Source organism: Danio aesculapii, chromosome 5 (assembly GCF_903798145.1).
Source record: "Danio aesculapii chromosome 5, fDanAes4.1, whole genome shotgun sequence".
NCBI classification, from domain to species: Eukaryota; Metazoa; Chordata; class Actinopteri; order Cypriniformes; family Danionidae; genus Danio; species Danio aesculapii.
This window is the reverse complement of record NC_079439.1, coordinates 33,342,681-33,364,710: the sequence shown is the minus strand read 5'-3', so window position 1 is coordinate 33,364,710 and position 22,030 is coordinate 33,342,681. Positions and strand designations below refer to the sequence as shown.

At 35.7% G+C, this 22,030-nt stretch overlaps 1 protein-coding gene across 1 annotated transcript in view; it reads right to left on the bottom strand.

Annotated features, from left to right (window-relative positions):
• Positions 1-11,646: 11,646 nt before the first annotated feature.
• The window catches only part of scai (suppressor of cancer cell invasion), a 47,932-nt gene continuing 37,548 nt past the window's right edge, over positions 11,647-22,030 (bottom strand). Inside the window, exons 11-17 of the mRNA XM_056457980.1 lie at positions 20,813-20,891; positions 18,859-18,958; positions 18,644-18,725; positions 16,196-16,268; positions 15,823-15,996; positions 14,653-14,753; positions 11,647-12,905 (exon numbers count right to left, since the gene is read on the bottom strand). Coding sequence (XP_056313955.1) covers positions 12,759-12,905; positions 14,653-14,753; positions 15,823-15,996; positions 16,196-16,268; positions 18,644-18,725; positions 18,859-18,958; positions 20,813-20,891 — 756 coding nt within the window. The 3' untranslated portion in view covers positions 11,647-12,758. The remainder of the gene's footprint in view (positions 12,906-14,652; positions 14,754-15,822; positions 15,997-16,195; positions 16,269-18,643; positions 18,726-18,858; positions 18,959-20,812; positions 20,892-22,030) is intronic.

Sequence of the window (22,030 nt, the reverse complement as noted above, 5' to 3'; positions counted from 1 at the left end):
TCATTTATTAAGTACTGCATCAATTACAAACTAGTTATTTAAGAATAGTTAGTGCTATTAGAATGCATATGATTAATAAACTATTCAAATTGATATTTCTATATCTTTTTCAGGCATATAATGGTTAATTTGTATGTTAATAAATGCTTTAAGTCAGTTTAATCCAGTTTTGTGACCTAATCTAAAGTGAGGACTACTTATGCTTTGTAAAAATCCCTTATAAATGACTATTAAAGGCTCACTTATAATCTAAACAGGAGAAAAATGACTTTATTAATTTCTATTTATTTAAAGATACACACTGTATCAAATGAAAAATAAATCTTTGCAATCTTATCTAAAATAAAATTACTGCACTGTTTAAACTTCGCTAAACAACATTGAAATGTTGTGTCATTATATATTGTTAAATTATTATATTGTTGTTTTATCCAATTGTATTTTATTATTTTGACACTCCTGTTATTCGGCAATGTTTAAAGTTTACAGTCATTTTATTTTTTAGATAAGATTGCAAACATGTATTGTTCATTTGATACTGAGCCTTTGATTGTCATTTATAAGGGATTTACAAAGCTTAAATAGTCTTCACTTTAGATAAGGTCACAAAACTGCATGAAGCAGAGTTAATAAAGCATTTATTAACATACATAGTAGCCATTACTACATGCCTGAATAACAAAATATATAAATATTGATTTGAATATTTTATTAATCGTTTACTAATTCATCTGAACTATTCTAAAAGCCACCAACTAATCTTAAATACAAATGATGTGTAAATAATGCAATACTTAGATTAATAATGAAAAATTAATAAACACCAATGTATGAAAACACAATTATTAAATGCATGTATAAATGTAGTTATAGTTATTTACAGATACTGAAGTAGTATTTGCTAATGCTTAATAGATGATTCATAGTGTGTAGTTATTACAGTGTTACCAGTTTTTTAATAACCGTTGTTTGTTTCATTATTCATTTATTTATATTTATTCATTCATTTACCTAATTATTTATGTATAATTTCAGTTATGAAAATGTTTTTTAATAATAGTTTTAGCCTTAGTTTCAGTTTTCGTTTACAAAAATAACCTTCATGTGAACATGTTATAATATTATGGCCCTGTGATGAAAGGGTAATAGTGTAGCACAGTCACGCATAACCTGTTGGACGGCTCTATCGGGGCAGTAACCTACAGAAGCAGGAAGGGCACAGTAATTAAGATAATACATATCAGGAAATGAAGATAAAAGGGTCTTCAAAGTATCAGGAGTGCTGTTACTGATAACTTCTATCATGCTAAGATCATTGAAGAACAGAGAGCTGTAATAATCCCAGTGCTGCAGGACACGGCGACACATCTCAATGTCAAGGGTTTTAGACTTGTTCCAAGATTTCAAAGTCTATGAGGAGTTTTGTTTCTGATTGTAATATTATTATTCTTATTTTTAACTGATGAAATGGTTTATGAAATTGCACTTTAGTGTTTCTGCAAATAAAATGTAAGACTTTTAAGACTAAGGAAAGAATAAAATAATTAATTAAATGTAATATGATGCATCCATTTGGCCTGAATGTAAATGTCTTAGCAATTAGCAACACAGTAAAGCTTATAAATACAACTTTGATCAGCTCTCCTTTACTTTAATTTGACCAAAAATGTAGCTTAAGGACTGAGTTTATCTCTCTCTGTTCTCTCTCTCTCTCTCTCTCTCTCTCTCTCTCTCTCTCTCTCTCTCTCTCTCTCTCTCTCTCAGTGACTAGAATAAGAAAATTACTGTTCCAGTATCTTCTGACCACACTGCAAAAACTGATTTTTTTCAGTCAATATGTATCGTCTTCCGGTGTGGATTCTTAACACAACATACATTTCCTTGAAAAGCTACACATATAACATAAAAAGGCTGAAGAAAAATGTTTAAACAAAGTTGTGTGGCAACAGTATATGAATATAGCCAGCCTCTAACAGTAAAAATGTATGCGTTATATTTTTTATATAATCACACTTGATAAAAACTGTCAGCAGAAACATTTTGATTGACATTCTCCCTTTGTCATCAGAGGAGGCATTAGTCATTAGTCTTGTTTTTTAAAACTGCCACTATGCTGACACATAGGCATTTGTAGCTCCGCCCTCTTTTGAAAAAGAGTACAATCTCATTTGAAATTAAAGCAGCAGTCAACAAAATGGCACAGTGAGGATCAAAGCCTAAAAGGGGCACTTTCAAAGAGCTATGAAACATCACTTGTGGGGTATTTTGAGCAGAAATTCACATACACAATCCAGGGGCATTATTTTATATCTTTTAAAATGGGCATAATAGGTCCCCTTTAAAATGTAATGTTTTACAAATGAGTAAAATAATAATAATCTGCCTTAAAGAAAGATTTAACCAAATTCAATCCATTTTCTATTGACAGCTATATGTTTTTGTTATAAAAATAAATTACTTTGTCCAGTTTTTCAGAAACTTCATGCGATGACAACACTCACCGGCCACTTTATTAGGTACACCTGTCAAACTGCTCGTTAATGCAAATTTGTATTCAGCCAATCACATGGCAGCAACTCAATGCATTTACGCATGTAGACATGGTCAAGACGATCTGCTGCAGTTCAAACTGAGTATCAGAATGGGGAACAAACGTGATTTAGGTGACTTTGAACATGGAATGATTGTTGGTGCCAGACAGGCTGGTCTGAGTATTTCAGAAACTGCTGATCTACTGGGATTTTCATGCACAACCAACACTAGGGTTGACAGAGAATGTTCCAACAAAAAGAAAATTTCCAGTGAATGGCAGTTCTGTGGGCACAAATGCCTTGTTGATGCCAGAGGTCAGAGGAGAATGGCCAGACTGGTTCTAGCGGCTAGAAAGGCAACAGTAACTAAAATAGTCACTTGTTACAACTGAGACATGCAGAAGAGCATCTCTGAACGGCTGGTTGTGGTGGTGTAATAGTGTGGGGGATGTTTTCTTGGCACACTTTGGAAATCATCTCAGACTGGTTTCTTGAACATGACAATTAGTTCACTGCACTCAGATAGCCTCCACAGTCACCAGATCTCAATCCTATAGAGCACCTCTGGGATGTGGTGGAACAGGACGTTCGCAGCAACTGCATGATGCTATCATGTCAATATGGACCAAACTCCCTGAGGAATATTTCCAGTACCTTGTTAAATCTATGCCACGAACGGATTAAGGCAGTTCTGAAAGCAAAAGGGGGTCTCAACCAGGTACAATAAGGTGTACCTAATAAAGTGGCTGGTGAGTGTATATCTTCAATTTGCATTTTAATTAATTCTATCTTTTAGACTTAAACAAAAGCAACAATATACTAATTACTGGAGGAAGATGAAGATTGTTAATGAACATTTTTTGTTTTGTTTAGTGTTATGGTCATAATTTGTGAAATGAAGACTTTTAAAACTAACAGATAGTGTGTCTTATTTAAATAATATTTTTGTCATTACAATATAATAGATACTTGATTTAAACTCGTATTAAATTTTACATAATATAGCATTTTAAAGATGTTCAGTGAGTGTTAAATTATATATATATATATATATATTTATTTATTTATTGCATCAGTACCATTTCTAGAATGGGTGAAGGAACACCACGAATTAAGCAAAACAGTCATAAACTTTTTTTTAATGTTCTTAAATAGCATTCTTAAAAACAAAACGCTTGCATGTTTTGGTATCATCACATTTTTTTCCGTATTCTTTTTTTTTTCCAGCATTTAACAACAAACATCAAATATAATTTGGCAACAGATAAGACAAAACAGTTAAGTGATTAAAAACACATGACAATCGGACAATGCAAGTATGTTCAACTAGCAACTCTAGAACCCCTTAACTTATAAAGAAAGAGTATTCCGACCATAACATCACTTCTGAAAATGTTCCCTCCCACAACAGTAGGAACTGGTAGAAATCACCCATACACCTTAGATCTGGCCCCATGTTTACAATACAAAAAAAACATAATGAACGCAGTTTTCTTTTGGTTCTTTCAAATCATGGCCGCCAACGCAATAAAATAAAAAAACAGGGCATCAATATTTAACAGATTTGCTGTTGCAACGTGCATCTACTACAGAAATTTGGGCAATTGGTAAGAAAATACTTTGATAAAATCGTTTAAAAAGTGTATTGCATTTTCCCCTTCATTTAGCTTGGTAGTTTTCCGTTGCTGTACATTTTATGTACACTACCGGTTTTAAGTTTAGCAATGCTGACATTTGTCTCTTCTGCCTGCTTACGTGGCATTTAATCAAAGATGCAATAAAAACTGTAATATTTTGAATTATTATTTCAAATAATAACTGTCTTCTATATTATTTTACAGTGCTCAGCATATATAAGTACACCCCTCACAAATCTATCTTTTAAATTCATATTTTAATAAAAAGCTATACAATATTATATTTGTGCACACATCATCAGTCAGTACTGAAGCCAAATCTGGAGCTTATCTAACAAAATAACTTACGATAATGGTTCAAAAACTAGTACACCCAAATTTATGTTATAGAAAAATATTAAATACAAAATTTTAAAAAAGAGGAAAAATCAAGAGAAGCAAAAAAAAAAAAAGTAGAAACATTTAATTGAAATTAAGTAGTTTGTAATTTTTTATTTTTGCAATATTTAGCTTGAATTTAATTGTATTATCTTTTAATTTATAAACATGTTTGGTGACAAAAATATTATTTTAATAAATATTTCCGTTTAATAAACATGTTTTGTTTAAATGCACCAATATACACTCCCTATATTCACTGAGAATTGATACAAATATCCATTTTCAAAATGGGGTGTACTCAGTTATGCTGAGCACTGAAAGTTTTAAATTGAATTTATTCCTGTGAATCCAAGCTGAGTTTTAAGCATCATCGCTCCAGTCTTGTCACATGATCCTTCAGAAATCATCACAAATGTTATCATTATTAGGAAAACGTTTCTACTTTATATATTATTGAAAACCATACAGTTTCAGTCATTATATTCATTAAAGAATGACAGCATTCATTCATTCATTCATTCATTCATTTTCATTTTGGCTTAGTACCTTTATTAATCTGGGGTCGCCACAGTGGAATGAACCGCCAACTTATCCAGCATATGTTTTACGCAGTGGATGTCCTTCCAGCTGCAACCCATCACTGGGAAACATCCATAAACACTCATTCACACGCATACAATACGGACAATTTAGCTTACCCAATTCACCTATACCGCATGTCTTTGGACTTTGGAAACCGGAGCTCCCGGAGGAAACCCACGCGAACACGGGGAGAACATGCAAACTCCACACAGAAATGCCAACTGACCCAGCCGGGGCTCGAACCAGCGACCTTCTTGCTGTGAGGCGATCATGCTAGAATGACAGCATTAATCATCATAAATGTCTTGCAGATTTAAAAAACTAATTTGAAGCAGTAAATAATTATCACTAATATCAAGAAACATTTCTTTAGCTGCAAATCAGCATATTAAAACTATTTCTGAAGGATCATGTGACACTAAAGACACGATTTAAAGGGATAGTTCACATAAAATGATAACTTACAATTCACTCCCAACTAAGTGGTTCCAAACATTTATGAGTTTCTTTATTCTGTTATACGCAAAATAAGATATTTAGAAATGACTGAAAAACCATTGACTTCCTATAGTAGTAAAAACAAACACTATGGGCCCTATCATACATCCGGTGCAATAAGGCGCAAGATGTGTTTGGAGCAATTTGTTGCTATTTTCAGAGCAGCGCAACCCTAATTTTCACGTTTTTCGCCAGGTTTGGTTTAAATAGCAAATCCATTTGCGACACTTTGTGGACTCATGGGTGTGTCGGTTTATAAAGGACGTGTGTTAAGGCGCATTGCTATTCTGAAAAACTGGAATAGACTGCGCCATTGACCAGGTAAAAGCAGGTCTGAAGTCCAGCGCAAAGCACGTTTGTTTTGCGCCTATGCAGTTCCAAATGCTTAATACACACAAGATGTACAGCAATACACAGATATCTTTACATATGAAAAAATAAAGGATTAAAATGTTACAAAAAATGATTATTAAATACAAAAAAAAACTACCTCCATGCCTTCTTCCTGTCCGCGGGGCTTTTCCAGTTTATTCATGACAATTATCAATTTTATTATAATGTTATTATTAGTATTAATAGTGTTATTTATTATATGCATATTTATAATTGTTTTAATAAAAATGAGTCTGTCATCTGTCAAGTATGTCAACAGGGTTTTGGAAAAGTCTGCATCACCACATGGGGCATAAGAATAGGACGTGTGTTTGGATATAACTCCAACCACACTTCATTATTATTGTTCATTTATTCCTTTGCTGGAGATCAGAACTGAATTTAGAAATAGTTTTGAAAAAATCTTTGCGCATAAACTAAATTAAACGTGTAGGCTAATGGATGTCTTCAGCGGAGTGCGTACAACACCTTTTCCTTATCGATGAAAGTAAAGAGAAAGTAAAGAGGCCGAATGGAGAGGACTCATTCTCTATCCTTGCACTGCAGATGGTCTGTTTAACGGTTTTCTCGTTAGTGAAGTGTTCAGATTTTCCTCTTACAAAGTCCGCCATGTAAATAGCAAATGCGCCATGGCATTATGCAACTGACTCTTTTAGGGAAGGGGAGATGTGATTGGTTTAATGCATGTTATGCTCAAAACACACCCATAACTCATTAGGAGAATAAGAACAACCTTGTTAGACCATGCGCTGCAGCGTATTTTTTTTAGACTTTGCACCTAGATTGTTAAAATAGAGCCCTAAGGAAGTCACTTACAGTTTTCCAACATTTTTCCAAATATCTTCCTTTGTGTTCAACAGAAGAATGAAAAACAAACAAGTTTGTGAAAGGAGTTTTCAGAGTTTTAGGTAAACTGTCCCTTTAAGTCTACTTGAAATTGGAATCAAATTAGTTATATTAAGCATATCTACATGGAAAACATTTTATTACAGCTTACATTGCAGTTTTGGTCAAATAAATATAGCCTTTGGTTAGCTGTAGAAGCATCTCTTTTAAAACAAATCTTATTTACAGCTTTTTTTTTTCCAAACGGTAGTGTCTAAGTGCTTAACGTCTGTATTCAGCCCTGTGCTCTCAGCTTGAATAGTTTAGCGTGAATACAGCACTATATCAGGTACAATCTGAAGCACACATACGAGCTCATTTCAAGTTGAAACACTTAAACGAACACACTTAGCCAAATTAAATAAGGCAAAAACATGGGACACTCCAGCAGTGAAGGTCAGACGAGCAGACAGAGAGGAAACGGTGACATCCACCATCTGTTTCCCTCTTCATCTCCGTCCAGCCCTCCTCATTTTTTGGCAAACTAAAACAGCATAATAAAAAGAAAGAGGAAAAAAGCTAGGCCATGAAAACCATTTGTGCCTGCGAGAGCACAGACAAACTCGCTTGTCCGCATAAATCAGGCAGTGGATATTTCATGAGAAGGTTGATTCAGTTTGGCAGTGATTTGTTCGTTAGCAAACATCTCTCTTTTAATATGAGAGGATTATTTAAAGAAATAAGCAAGTAGCTATGCTTGAAAACGTGCTAAAAGAAATGAGGAACGAGAGAAATATGACAAGTTGTAGAATCGAATGGGACCTTGTGCTCTCCACATGCAAGAAATCTTTTGGTCCGCACATTTCAAGGGGAAAAAAAAACATTGTTGAGATCACCGACTAAAAAGGGATGATCAATTAGCGAAAACCTGACATAACGGAATGATCAGACATGCCTCTTGCCAACAGCACAATAAATAACATCGGAATCAAACTTAAATAGTGCAAGTAAAGTGCAAGGCTATTATTGTAACCGTTATCATCGTAAGTATCAACATCGTTGTGACGAAATAAAAAAGCTAAACACAGATCACATCACTTGGTATTAGACCGACGCAGTGCACTTGTCCTTGAAACAGATGAAGGAGGGACGCTCTTAATGCCGTGATCTCTGGAATGTGAGTTGAAATAGCGGGACGGCGCGGCTGAGACAGTGGCATGGTCCATTCACAGATTAGACAAAAGAAAGAAGGAAAAATTAAAAATACACTGCCCCTGTCACATGCAGAGGGTCATCTTTTCACAGATCTGCCACGACGAACAACCCAGACGGACACACTTCTCTGCATCACATTGACTTCTTATAGAACTATACATATATTTATAGATTTATATATAGATATGTACACAGATTTGTACTTATATACAGGAGTACGCCTGTGGGTCTCTTGTGACGATACAAAAGAGAACTCTTGTTGGCTAATGGCGTCCACTGCACACATGGAGTAAGACGTTAGGTTATTACATCAGCTATGCGAGTATGGGTTTACCACACTACTGGAGGCATGCTAAAAAGAATCTCTTCCGAAGTGAGATCCATTCAAAATGGAGATTCTGGTGTCTGTGTAGCAATTTATTATAGAGATCGTTCAGCCAAATATTTTAGTTCGCTGTGAATTTACTGACCCTTAGGCTATGCAAGATGTAAGTGGCTTTTTTCTTTAGTGGAACGTTAAAGAAGACTGTTTAGCTGAAAATATAACAAGGCTACCAGCCAGTAAAAAAAACTAAAATAAATACAGAAGAAAAAATTCATTAGTACTAATGGCTTCTCATGATACACTGATGGCTTACGAAGCAAAGCGATCAGTCTGTGAAAGAAACAGACATTATTTACAATAATATTCTCCTTAACTCACAACTTTGGCCAGTTTTGACTGCAATCATAACAGTTTGGAGTGGAACCATTCTGTTGCATAAACGATGTATGTCAAACATTGGGAATATAATAATAATAAATAATAGTAATAAAACTCCTAACATTTAAGCTTTTCTAGACACTCAAAGTATGTTACACATTTTTGGTGGGAAATCTCCTCATCCACCACCAGTGTGCAGCATCCATGTAGATGATGAGATGGCAGCCATATTGGACCGGACCCAGTGGCGGTTCTAGTTTAAATGAACCACCCCACTTTTAGTTTTGTGGACTTGTAAAACTCACTGCATGCCAACACCTCTGCGCAAAAGGCTGTTACTCTGGTTTCACGGCGCATGAACGGCACATATTTTAGCGGCGTGTATGCAAACAACCAGGATTCACACAGGAGCGTGTGAGGCGCGGGAACGGTTTTCTGCGCATCTGTGCATCAGTTTGCTTTCACCAGCATTGTTACGGTTGCACATAGAGAGTAACAAACTTGCGCATGCAAAAGATGCCGAATGTGAATGGCCCCATCGTCTTTCTTGGATTACCACTTTAAATGAACACACTTGCATAAAGTAAATCATATCTCAATGCTTCTACTGGGGGGCGTTTTTTTGTTTGTTTTGCACCGTCTCCTGTGTTGCCCCCAGCAAGATGCCACCTTGGGCGATCACCCATATTGCCCATGCCTAAATCCGCCACTGACCAGACCACATACCACACACCAGCTGATTGGTGGAGAGGAGACCGAGTGATGAAGGCATTATACTAGGGAATTAGGACCCACACAGACCGCAGGTTGAGCGCCCCCTGCTGGTCTTATTAACCACAGAGAGTCGGGACCTTGGTTTAACGTCACATTCAAAAGACAGCGCCCAATGAGCAGTATAAAGTTCCTATGAATATACTGGGGCATTAGGACCCACAAAAACTGCAGACTAAGCACCCCCGCTGGTCACACTAACCACAGAGTGTCAGGACCTCGGTTTAACATCTCATCCGAAAGACAGCGCTCACTGAGCATATAGTCCCCAACAATATAATTGGGCGTTAGGACCCACACAGTCTGCCGGTTGAGTGCCCCCTGCTGGTCTCGCTAACACCACTTCCAGCAGCAACCTAGCTTTCCCATGTGGTCTCCCATCGAGGCACTGACCAGGCGCAGCCCTGCTTGGCTTCAGGGGGCAATCATGTGAGAGCTGCAGAGATCTGGAATATATTTAGTTTAAATCTGTTCAATTGTAACTGCATACACAAATATAATCATACTTTTTTAAATATAGATTTCAGCACATCGGATAAGCTCAAGGAGAAATCTGTTGAACAACAGAATACGCACTTCCCCTTATTTCGTAAAAACATTCTATACTTTATGCAACAGGAAGCTCGCACTTCATATTGTCGTAATTGTTTGCTGAGATTGTGGATTAAAAGTTTAGCATTTTGTTTTAAACTGTATTACGTTTCTCGCACAAACTGATTGTTTCATTCTATAAGATCTTAGAGTGTTAGTTCACACAAAAACGAAAATTATTTTAATTAATCCAAACCTCCGAGACCTTCATTCGTCTTAAGAAATCAAATCAATATATTTTAGGTGAAATCTGAGAGCTCTCTCATCCTCCAAAAGACATCAAGATCTCGTTCAGAGCCCAAAAAGGTACCAAAAAACATCCTCAAATTTATTCAATTGTTCAGTCGACTATTATTAAGTACTTGTCTGCACACATACAAAATAAGTTTATTTAACGTTTTTTTCCATTGTGCAAGTATATTGTGCATGTTCATGAGAACGCTGCTGATGTATCACCTCTGATGCACATGTGCTTTGTTTCAACCAAAGGTAGTTGCATCCAGGGGGGGATGCACAGTGCTTAATATATTGACAATAAGAAGAAGAAACTGTTGAATAAAGTCATTAGTCTGACAGTATTTGTGTAGCTTAGCTTGATAATATTCCGACTGAAGCACTGAAGGTATATGGTCTGTTATTAGAATTTTTGGTACTTTTCTGAAGTCAAAAACCTCACTGTTTATAGAGGAAGAGGGAGCTCTCAGATTTCAATTTGCATTCTGATAATGAATGAAGGTAAACATGAGGATGAATAATTAATTAATGTTGTTTGCATTTTAGGCAGCATGGTGGCTAAGAGTTGGAATTTGCATGTTCTCCCCGTGTTTGCGTGGAGTTTCCTCCGGGGGCTCTGGTTTCTCCTTCAGTCCAAACACATGCGCTATAGGTGAATTGAATAAACAAATTTGTGTGTATGGGTGTTTCCCAGTACTGGGTTGCGGCTGGAAGGGCATTCTCGTGTAAAACAAATTCTGGAATTATTTTCAATGCTGAAATGAATTTATAATTTCACAAGTGTTTTTTGAGGCCTGTAGCTGTGTGAAGGTTTTAAAAGCATTCAGGCATAAGAAAATGTATCGTTTGTAACACTGAAAAGCTTATTACAATTAATTTTAGGGAATGGTTTATAAAATAAAGACTAAGCAGAATTGTTTTACATTTGATTATTCAATCACTGTATACATACAGTAAATACATTTCGACTCTTTGCAAAACAATATAATGCTGTTTAATTGATTTGCATATTTTTCTTCAGTGAATTTATCTAATCTTGTGGATTGTTTATTATATTCTATGCACTCCCCTACAGAATCTTCCCATTCAATCTCATCTAGTGAAATTGTATTTATATCACTATATATAGATAGATAGATAGATAGATAGATAGATAGATAGATAGATAGATAGATAGATAGATAGATAGATAGATAGATAGATAGATAGATAGATAGATAGATAGATAGATAGATAGATAGATAGATAGATAGATAGATAGATAGATAGATAGATAGATAGATAGATAGATAGATAGATAGATAGAGAATAAACAAATAAAAAAATATTGCAATATTTAATTTTTCCATTATAGAGCAGCCCTAGCTGGAAAAGCTGGTGGTTTATTCCATTGTGGCGACCTCTGAAATAGAGACCAAGCCAAAGGAAAAAGAATGAATGAATTTGCATTTTTGGGTGAACTAACACAATGTGTCATCTGAAGGCACTGGTATTAATTTAGTTTGGCCTTTATATGATTTTTTCAAGTCTAAATGCTGGTGGGTTTTAACTTTATTTTATGAAATTGTAATATTTTCCAGAAGGAAAAAAAGTCACTTGCATCCTGGATGTTTGTGGGTGAGTAATTAAACTGCAGATGTTATCTTTTGGATGAACTACGGTATCCTTTTTAAGAACTGGTTAGTGTTCTTAACTGGTTCTTGATGACCAAAATAACCCAAAATAGGCACAGCGCGGTGGACCTCCTTCAAAAGGTCAGGCTAAAGTCCGCAAAGTTTGTGTCAAGACACAAAAGCAAACACAAACAGAACAAAACAACAACAAAAAAAAGGCAAGACAGAGCAAATAAATGCAAACATGCAGCACGCTCCCTACAGAAAGAGTTGTGTAAACGTTGCAGAGGCAAAGTGTTGAGAAGAAAAAAATAGACTTCCTTCCCCAAAACGTGTTTTGCCAAAGCCTTAGGCTCATCTTTTTGGAAGAATCTCTCTGGAAATATACCAATTGACATATAAAATGTTTCTCGATCGCTCTAGATGGTTATCTTGTGCTCTCTGAACACCTTCAGGAAAGGCGATAGCTGCCCTCAACAGGCCCATGTGCCTGCGCGCGTACAGTACACTCATACGGTACATGCATGCGGTAAATTGCTGTATATTGGGAGCAACGCTTTCACATCTGGGTGTATGTAGTTCCTTAAAATCTAGAAATACATGTGAAATATCTGCCCATGAAGATGAGATATTTTCTCTTGAACAGTTAATATCTACCTAGATCTAAATGCTTAGATTCAGCTTATTCAAAAGAACCTACCTACCAACTTGTATATGATTGTGTTTATGGGCATAAGCGTGTTGTGTGCGTGTGTCTGTAAGTTGGCACGGTGCCACCATGTGGTCAATAGTTATCCAGCATCCCATCAGAGAAGAGGTTTTGCACGTCCAGAATGGCCGCCAGCTCCAGCACATGTTTCTGTAGAAGGCTGCTCTCCACCATCTCCTGTTTTGGCAGAGGGGGATACGATTCTGGAAAACTCCTTGCTTCCTGTAACACATGACAGAAATGGCATCCTCATCCAGCTGATTTTGGTGGCAATATTGTGAACAAAGCATTGCTTTAAAGATGTAGTCTTATAAAAATATGACAATAAAGATCACTTTTTTCTACACGGAGAAGACCTGCATTTGTTCTTTAGTTTTGCAAATGTAGCTGAAGTTTTCAGTGATCATCAAAATGTGGTGTAAACAGCGCCACCAGGTGGTGTACAACATGAGTCACACTCACAATTATTAGCAGTCTAGATTTAATACTGAAAAATGATCATTTAATTTATTTAGAAGTGCAATGTATATTTTATGTGCAAGACTCCACTGCATATCTGCATTTCAGGATGTTAATTCAGAATTTCCTTTTACTCACACTAACAAAAGAACATTGTATTTAGTAATTAGAGTAAACAGTACATCTATGATTACACTAGTAGACTCTGACCCTACTTAAAATCAGCCCTTAACCCTTTTTAGGTTCGTTGAAATACACATGGGAAAAACCCTGGAGTTACTGTGGTTATTACAAGACATTTGAACTTTTGTGACATAAAAATTGTCACATTATTAAACAAAAATGTAAATTATACAGTTATCAGCGTCAATGAAAGTACAGTGATTGTTCTTCACCCAATAAAGGGTCTAACCTAACCATACCACAGCACTATTCCATGTAAAGTTTTCCAATATTTAGATTTTATTTCGGCTTTTATAAAATGACAAAAGCACATACAACTAATTGTTTTTTATGTTTATATTTAATTAAAAATTGAAACTTTATTATTTTGATATGTTAGACATTTTAATATTTATTTCATATGTTGAAGTGTTACATTTTTTTCAGCTTTAATTTATGTGCTTAAGTCATTTTCATTAATTTTATTCATTTATTTTCCTTCAGGTTAGTCTCTATTTCAGAGGTAGCCACAGCGAAATAAACCGCCAACTATTCCAGCATACGTTTTAAACAGTGAATCCCCTTCCAGCAGCCACCCAGTACTGGGAAACTCCCATACACTCATTCAGACACACACTTATACACTATGGCCAATTTAGTTCATTCAATTCACCTACAGCAAATGTCTTTGGGCTTTTGGGGACACTGGAGCACTTGCATGGAACCCACGCGAACACGGAGCGAACATGCAAACTCCACACAAAAAAAAAACAACTGGCCAAGCTGGAACTCGAACCAGCTGCCTTCTTGCTGTGAGGTGACAGTGCTAACCACTGAGCCACCGTGCCATCCAGTCATTTTTATACATTTTCAAAATTTTAAAACTTGAAGTAAAATTAAAATATGCGATTTAGTTTTTTTTAATTTTGCTAACTAATTTAAATAAAGACAATAACTTAATAATTTTAGTTTTAGAGAACAACAACAACAACAACACTATGTGCAAATGGATGCTGATTGATATCAGCGTTGGGATACGTCAATTTCCTGAAGGTAAGATTTCAATTCTCAATTTTCATAATAGCTGTCTTTTGGTAAGATAAAGCACTGTTTTAAAATGAAATTTGAACATCTACTGCATATTCTCGAATATATGAAAATACATTTATATATGCATTTGAACTGTGCTACACATTTGTATTGGTCTAAATGGTCATAATACATTATTTGTTATTTAATATAAGCTTCATGAGACAAATATGACTATCATCTTACTGATCATCATTACTAATCAGATTGTGTGTTTTTTAATATGATCGTGTCTAATATTCCTGGAGTTGAGCCTCACCCGGAAGAGCTTGTGTAACCGGAGCGTGGAGGAGCAGAACACAAAGCGGATCATGAGCAGACGCAGAAACTCGTCACCATAAAACTGCAGATACGCCTGATCTGGAAGACAGTCAATGGGAAAGTTATGAAACATAAATCTGTCCTATGGTCTAATGTATCACATGCAGGTGTGTGGAAAAGTGGTGTGTTTAAATATGGGTTAAGCAAACAATTTTTCTACACAGGGCTTTGTAGTTTTGGATTTTGTTTTGCCTTAATAAAAACCTTCATTTATAAACTGCATGATGTGTTTACTTGTGTTATGTTTGATTAATATTTAAAGTTGCTTGATGATCTAAAATAACTTGAATTCTAGTTGATCATGTGGCTTATATGAAAAGGCAAAAGCCTCTAGATTATGCATTATTTTTAACAGAAATAATGTATAGTATAGAATATAAAGTCATGGTGCAGTGGAAAAAGAATTAATATTGTGTATGAGCTTGGAGGACTGCATCCATACATCTCTGCAATGACTCAAGTCACTTACTAATAAAGTCATCTGGAATGGCAAAGAAAGCTTTCTTGCAGGACTCCCAGAGATTCTTTGGATTCATCTCTAATGCCTCCTCCATCCTACCTAGACATGCTCAATAATGTTCATGTCTAGTGACTGGGCAGGCCAATCCTGGAGCACCTTGACCTTCTTTGCTTTCAGGAACTTTGATGTGCAGGCTGAAGTATGAGGAGCGCTATCTGCTGAAGAATTTGCCTTCTCCTGGGGTTTGTAATGTAATGGGCAGCACAAATGTCTTGACACCTCAGGCTGTTGATGTTACCACCCACTCTGCAGATCTCTTGCACACCCCAAACCATGATTTTCCCTCACCAAACTTGACTCACAATCTTTGATTCATGCGGGTCCCAATAGGTCTTCTGATGATTCATCAGAAACATCTATCTTCTGCCACTTTTCCAAATGATCAACTAGAAGTCTAGTTATTATTTGCTGCTCTTACAACTGGGATCGACGACAAGACTTTAATCAAGTAGTGTATATATAAAAAAAAGTTGTTATGCTGATTATCTTAATAAGCCAACCTGCTTTTTATATAACAGTAAATGGTTTGAGCATAAAGTTATCATTACAGCTAGAACAAAACAAAAACAAGGTGTACATAAGCTTTACCTATAACTCGTGAACTTGTGATCATCTGGCCAATGTCATGGAAAACCTTCCGCAGGAGTTCCTGGGCTTTTTCCCACAATCCATAACGCATGCTGCTCAGTCCACAGACAGATAGGAAGCCCATGAGGGGGTTGTAGAGGAAGAGAGTAAACAGACTCCCACGCTGAGACTGGTCTATGAGCGAGCCAAGAAAAGTCAACAACAGTGTTAAAAAATACAATAGAAGAGCAGCATAATAATAGAATACTACTTTAAAGAAAGAAAGAAAGAAAGAAAGAAAGAAAGAAAGAAAGAAAGAAAGAAAGAAAGAAAAGCTTAGCAAATATTGAAATGTTTGATGTCTCAACACATTAGCACAACAAAAAAAGGAGACCTTGCATGCTCTTCGGATATACTGTTGGAGAAAGCAGGCAAACAAGAGGCTGGCCGAACAGATTGGAGAAATTCTGTGGTGAGACAGATAAAAAGAGTTACATGACAAATAATTTTACATTTCAATAGTAATTTTGTCACATACATAATCATACACAGACAGTACAGCACGTAATAAAATGATTTTTATGACTCCTAGATTTTAATATATTCATTCATTCATTTTCCTTTGGCTTAGTCCCTTTATTCATCAGGGATCGCCACAGCGGAATGAACCGCCAACTTATCCAGCAAATGTTTTACACAGCAGATGCCCTTCCAGCTGCAACCCAGTACTGGGAAACACCCATACACACTCATTCACACTTACACACACACACACACACACACTAAGGCCAATTTAGTTTATTCAATTCACCTATAGCCCATGTGTTTGGACTGTGGGGGACACCGGAGCACCCAAAGGAAATTTATGCCAACGCGGGGAGAACATGCAAACTCACAAAAATGGCAACTGACCAAGCCAGAACTCGAACCAAAATATATAAATATAATGTACAGTATTTTAGCAGGTAAAGTAGAAGACAAGCAGTATACACATGGCATTAAGAGATAAAAAAATATCAAGACATTGACAGAATATATATTAAAAATAATAAAATAAAAATAAAATATATACTTTATTTATACTTTTAATAAAACAAAAGTATAAATAAAAACAAGTGACACTGGCTAGTGAAAATAGTAATATAAGCTAGTTAAAGACAATATTATTAGCCCTGCTGTGAAATTTTACAATTTCTCAAGTGATTATTAACAGAGCAAGAAATATTTTAAAGTATTTCCTATTATATATATATATATATATATATATATATATATATATATATAAAATATACATTTTTTTCCCTTATTTTAGTTTGGCTTAAATAAATTCAGTTTTACATTTATATTAATGATTTTTACGATCAGCATTGTTAGCTTTCTTATAAAATTTGTTTTAATTGGCTACAGAAGATTTTTTTAGTTCTCCATTAACTGGAAAAGTCTCAGTTTACCCCCTTAGTGAGCACTAGTACACCATCTTTAGGTGTTTTATTATTTAAGTTCGTCTGAATTTCCACCTGCAGCACTGAGACTGAGAATGATTACGTGCTGAAGGCTCCATAACCTGTTAAGAACTGATATTTTATTCCATCCCATTTCTTAAGCAAAGATGCATAATTTCCATCCATACTACAAGCGTTGACCACCTTTGTGATAATTTTCTGTTCTGACCTCAAGCTTAGGCAAACAACTCAGAAAGCATCAATTGGAGGCCGCATTTTTATGATGTCATTATGTACTGTAGAATTCTTACAAAGTATTTTACAATATTTTAAACACACAAAAATACAAGACCCTTAAGTATTTTGCTACAAAATATAAACCCATTTTCTTAAACTCTTAAACTATTACAAAATACTATTTTGTATTTAAAATCTGTATTTGAAATACTTGCATCATAAATACTGCTCATGTTTATAGTCAGCTTATTTATTTATTTTAGTTTACATTTTAATAATTTTAGGCGGCGCGGTGGCGCAGTGGGTAGCGCTGTCACCTCACTGCAAGAAGATTGCTGGTTCCAGTCCCGGCTGGGTCAGTTGGCATTTTGTGTGGAGTTTGCATGTTCTCCCCGTGTTGGCATGAGTTTCCTACAGGTGCTCCAGTTTCCCCCACAATTCAAAGACATGCGCTATAGGTGAATTGGGTAAGCTAAAACTGTTTGTAGTGTATGTGTGTGAATGAGAGTGTATGGGTGTTTCCCAGAGTTGGGTTGCAGCTGGAAGGGCATCAGCTGCGTAAAAAATATCATGGATAAGTTGGCGGTTCATTCCGCTGTGGTGACCCCTGGTTAATGAAGGGCCAAAAAGAAAATGAATGAATGAATAATTTTATTACGAGCATTTCTATTTTTATTAGTTGTGTGTTTTTTAGTTACTCCTACTGAGCTTTAACTTTGTTAACTGTCTTTTAAAAATTCTAACCATCTAACAAATTTGGAACTAGATTAAAAAGCTTGTTAAATTTTTAAAGAGTAAATTTGCTCCACATATGGTGAATGTGTTATAAATGTACACAAGAGGGCGCTGCATTACTAAACTAAGCAGCCATCTATAGAAAATCAGTTGAGGAGGAAAAACTGGAAACAAAGGGTGATCAAATCAGTCTGTGGGTTAAACAAAAACCTACAAGAGTGCTGTATTACATTTCTATGTTAAAAGTGTCCTACTGTTGACTGTTCTTACTCTACTTCTCGTGAAGATCTCAGATCACCTTATTTATAGAGCAACCACATGGCAGCTCTTGAATAATGAATGGCCTCATGATGTCACAGATGCTGCAATGATGGATGAAATGTGAGCGTGTGACAGAAAAGAAAAGAGATGGAGAGCTGAAGTCTCACCTTATAAGCTGTGCTGTTGGAGGAGTCGACAATGATAAACAGAGGTTTCCTAGTGAAGGGGAAAAGGTCTCCTGGGTGGAGGCTGAAAAACACACATTTGCGCATGTATAAGTGTTTAAAAAACAGCTCAGTGTCTCATACGCGTAGTAAGCACATTGTAGTTTCTATGTACAGTCAGCTTGGTTGGCATAGAATGGGTGTCAATGAAGGCTCACCAGTGCATCTCTTTTTGTGCCTGGTTTCTCTTCTGCGCCGTCTCACCGTTCACCACATCACGGTTAGTATTGGTCAGGACACCTCCAAAGTCATAAGGTCCTGTACATGAAGAGAAACATTGAGTGTTTATATTTAATTGGATTAGTCTCCCAAATAAAAATAATGAATGTCTTCTGTGTAATTAGATAAATGTATATGATTTTCTTTTAATTGTGTATATAATTCAAATATATTGTATATGTAATATATATATATATATTAGTGCTGGGTCGTTATCGGCGTTAATGTGCTGCGTTAACACGAGACTCTTATCGTGCGATAAAAAAAAATGTCGCCGTTAATCTATTCTCAAAGTTGGGTTGGAAGCTGGGTCTATTCTACGCAAGCTATGATGACTTTTACCTTGATAGTTTAGCGCGGATGTTTACCTGACCAGTGAGCCGTCAGACAAAAAAGTGCCCTTCTGAATCAAATCACCAGGATGCCTGACTTTAGCTGCAGTTCAGCAGTTTCACTTTAACTCATGAACATTTCATTCATACACCGTGACAAACTGGTATATTAGACTCAAATAATGAGCAAGGACTAGTGAGAGTGTTATAGAATGTAATAACGCTCGCCAAACGTAAAGAAAAAAAACATCCGCATTTCGGGGTGTGTGTGTGCGTGCATGTGCATGTTTTGTGTGTGTGTGTGTGTTTTGTGTGTGGTCCTTTACTGACAACCGCCTGTGTCTTGGATCTTGTCGGAAAATATGGCGAAAAGTCCTACATGATGGTAATAGTTTGATTGCAGTGTTTACTTCAGTAATGCCACTAATATCTGCATACTCCACATGCCTTAATTCCATTTCTGTTTAGTTCAGTTATGACTTTAGTCGCATTAAGGTAATCAAAAATCTCTGTTAACATAGTAGACTCTTAATCAGAGTATTCATTTTAAAATCGTATTAAAGTATTGTTGCCCATGTAAACATCTCAATGTTTGACACAACGCCAGGGCTCTGTGAACTTGGCATTGAGAAGCAGCATTTTCTGTATGTACGTACAAAAGCAAGTATTTTGAAATTGCTGTTTGGAGCTTATATAGGCCTACAGTTCAAAATTCATGTTTAACTGAATAAACAGTCAGTAAACACAAGTACATCTTATTGAACATCATTTATTTTCATCACCAATTATAGTAGATCAGTTTCTCAAGCAGTTTGTGATGCATTTTGGAAATAGGAGATGAGCCCCTGGTCTACTGCGCCGCCTGGCTCGAGAAACCCGTTCTCAAAGATTTATTATTTTGGTAGCACACATATTATGAATGCCTTTGGCAGAATTCAAATGAGCCATTTTAATCTAGATTATTTATATTTAATTTTTATATAATTTTTTTTATATAATTTAATTTATATACAAGTCAGAATTATTAGCCCCCCTTTGATTTTTTTTCTTTTCTTTAAATATTTCCCAAATAATGTTTAACAGAGCATGGAAATTTTCACAGTATGTCAGATAATGTTTTTTCTTCTAGAGAAAGTCTTATTCTTTTTATTTTAGCTAGAATGAAAGCAGTTTTTAATTTTTTTAAAAATCATTTTAAGGTCAAAATTATTAGCCCCTTTAAGCTATATTTGTTTTCGATAGTCTACAGAACAAATCATTGTTATACAAACTTAACTTAAGCTTAAACTTAAGCTGTATAGAAATGTCTTGAAAAATATCTAGTCAAATATTATTTATTGTCATCATGGCAAAGATAAAATAAATCAGTTATTAAAAATGAGTTATTAAAACTATTATGTTTAGAAAAATGTTGAAAAAATCTGCTCTCTGTTAAACAGAAATTGGGGAAAAAATAAACGGGGCTAATAATTTTGACTTCAACTGTATATATTGCAGGAAAGACATGTCTGTAAACATTGTCCAACCTGAAGAGCAATGTGCTAAAAACAGGTTAGTGTACCTTCACTCTCAGAGCGTCCAGTGGGGAAAACTCCAGTGGCCGAGAGATACACCAGCAGGACACTATTGGCTGGCAGCTCCTAGCAATGAAAGAATCGGTGAGAAAAAAAGAAAACCTTTAATGACTAGAACAAAAAAGTAAATCCATTTAATCAGCTAATTAAATGAGAACGTTTACAATACTACAAACAGTATAGCAAAGTCCCAGCAAGCATAATTACTAAGTTTAGTGGCATGCCAAGTGCTACACTGCCAGAGCATCTCAGTGCAGCCCTTAAGACAAAATATATTTCAAATGCAACATTTAAGAACCCATCTTTGCATGCAGACACACACCCACAGATAATAATAGGAAATGTTTACTGAAGCACATGCAAGATCCTGTGACAATTATTTATCTAAACAAAACATGATGCAAGAAAAAGAAGAGTCTAAAAATAGTGGCGTCTGAGTGTTAAAAATGAACACTGCACAAGCATGTAAGATCTGAGTCATGTGTGCGTGTGGGTTTTCCTCACACTCCTGAGGTGCTACGCTTCAGCAGAGCAACAGGCAGAGCTGATAGTAACACGCCAACACCCCTGTAGCATGCCATGCTGCCACTCGCACAATCACACATGAGGCAACACTCAAGACAACACAACTCCAACGTCAACCATAATTCACTGATAATACAACAAACACAGCTTTTAAAACATCTTTCAACATCTTTTTATCTTTGTCTTATATTTTAGAGATTATAATGAGCTACTGGGGCTGTGTTCATGTGTTTTGTACTGAAAGAGGTCTTCGGAACTTGTGAAAAATCTGTTCTTTTTCAGTAGCTTTAGTTTTAGAGGTATATTTTACACAGGGATTTTTTTTAAACATAACTTTTAAAACTCATGAACCGAATCACATAGCTATAAGTTGAAACAAAACATTTGATTTGAAGCAAATGCATTTATGGGAAAAATAAATAAATACTGAACTGCAAGTGCAGAGATGCAAAGATGAAGTATTTTAGTATGTTTAAAGAGTAAGAGGACAATCAAATCATTTAGCAACAAGATTTAAAGATCGTTTGTGTGTGTGTGTGTGTGTGTGTGTGTGTGTGTGTGTGTGTGTGTGTGTGTGTGTGTGTGTGTGTGTGTGTGTGTGTGTGTGTGTGTGTGTGTGTTTATGTGTGTGCTTTGCAGATGGGTTTAACAAACATTTAAAGGGCACCTATTTTACCCCT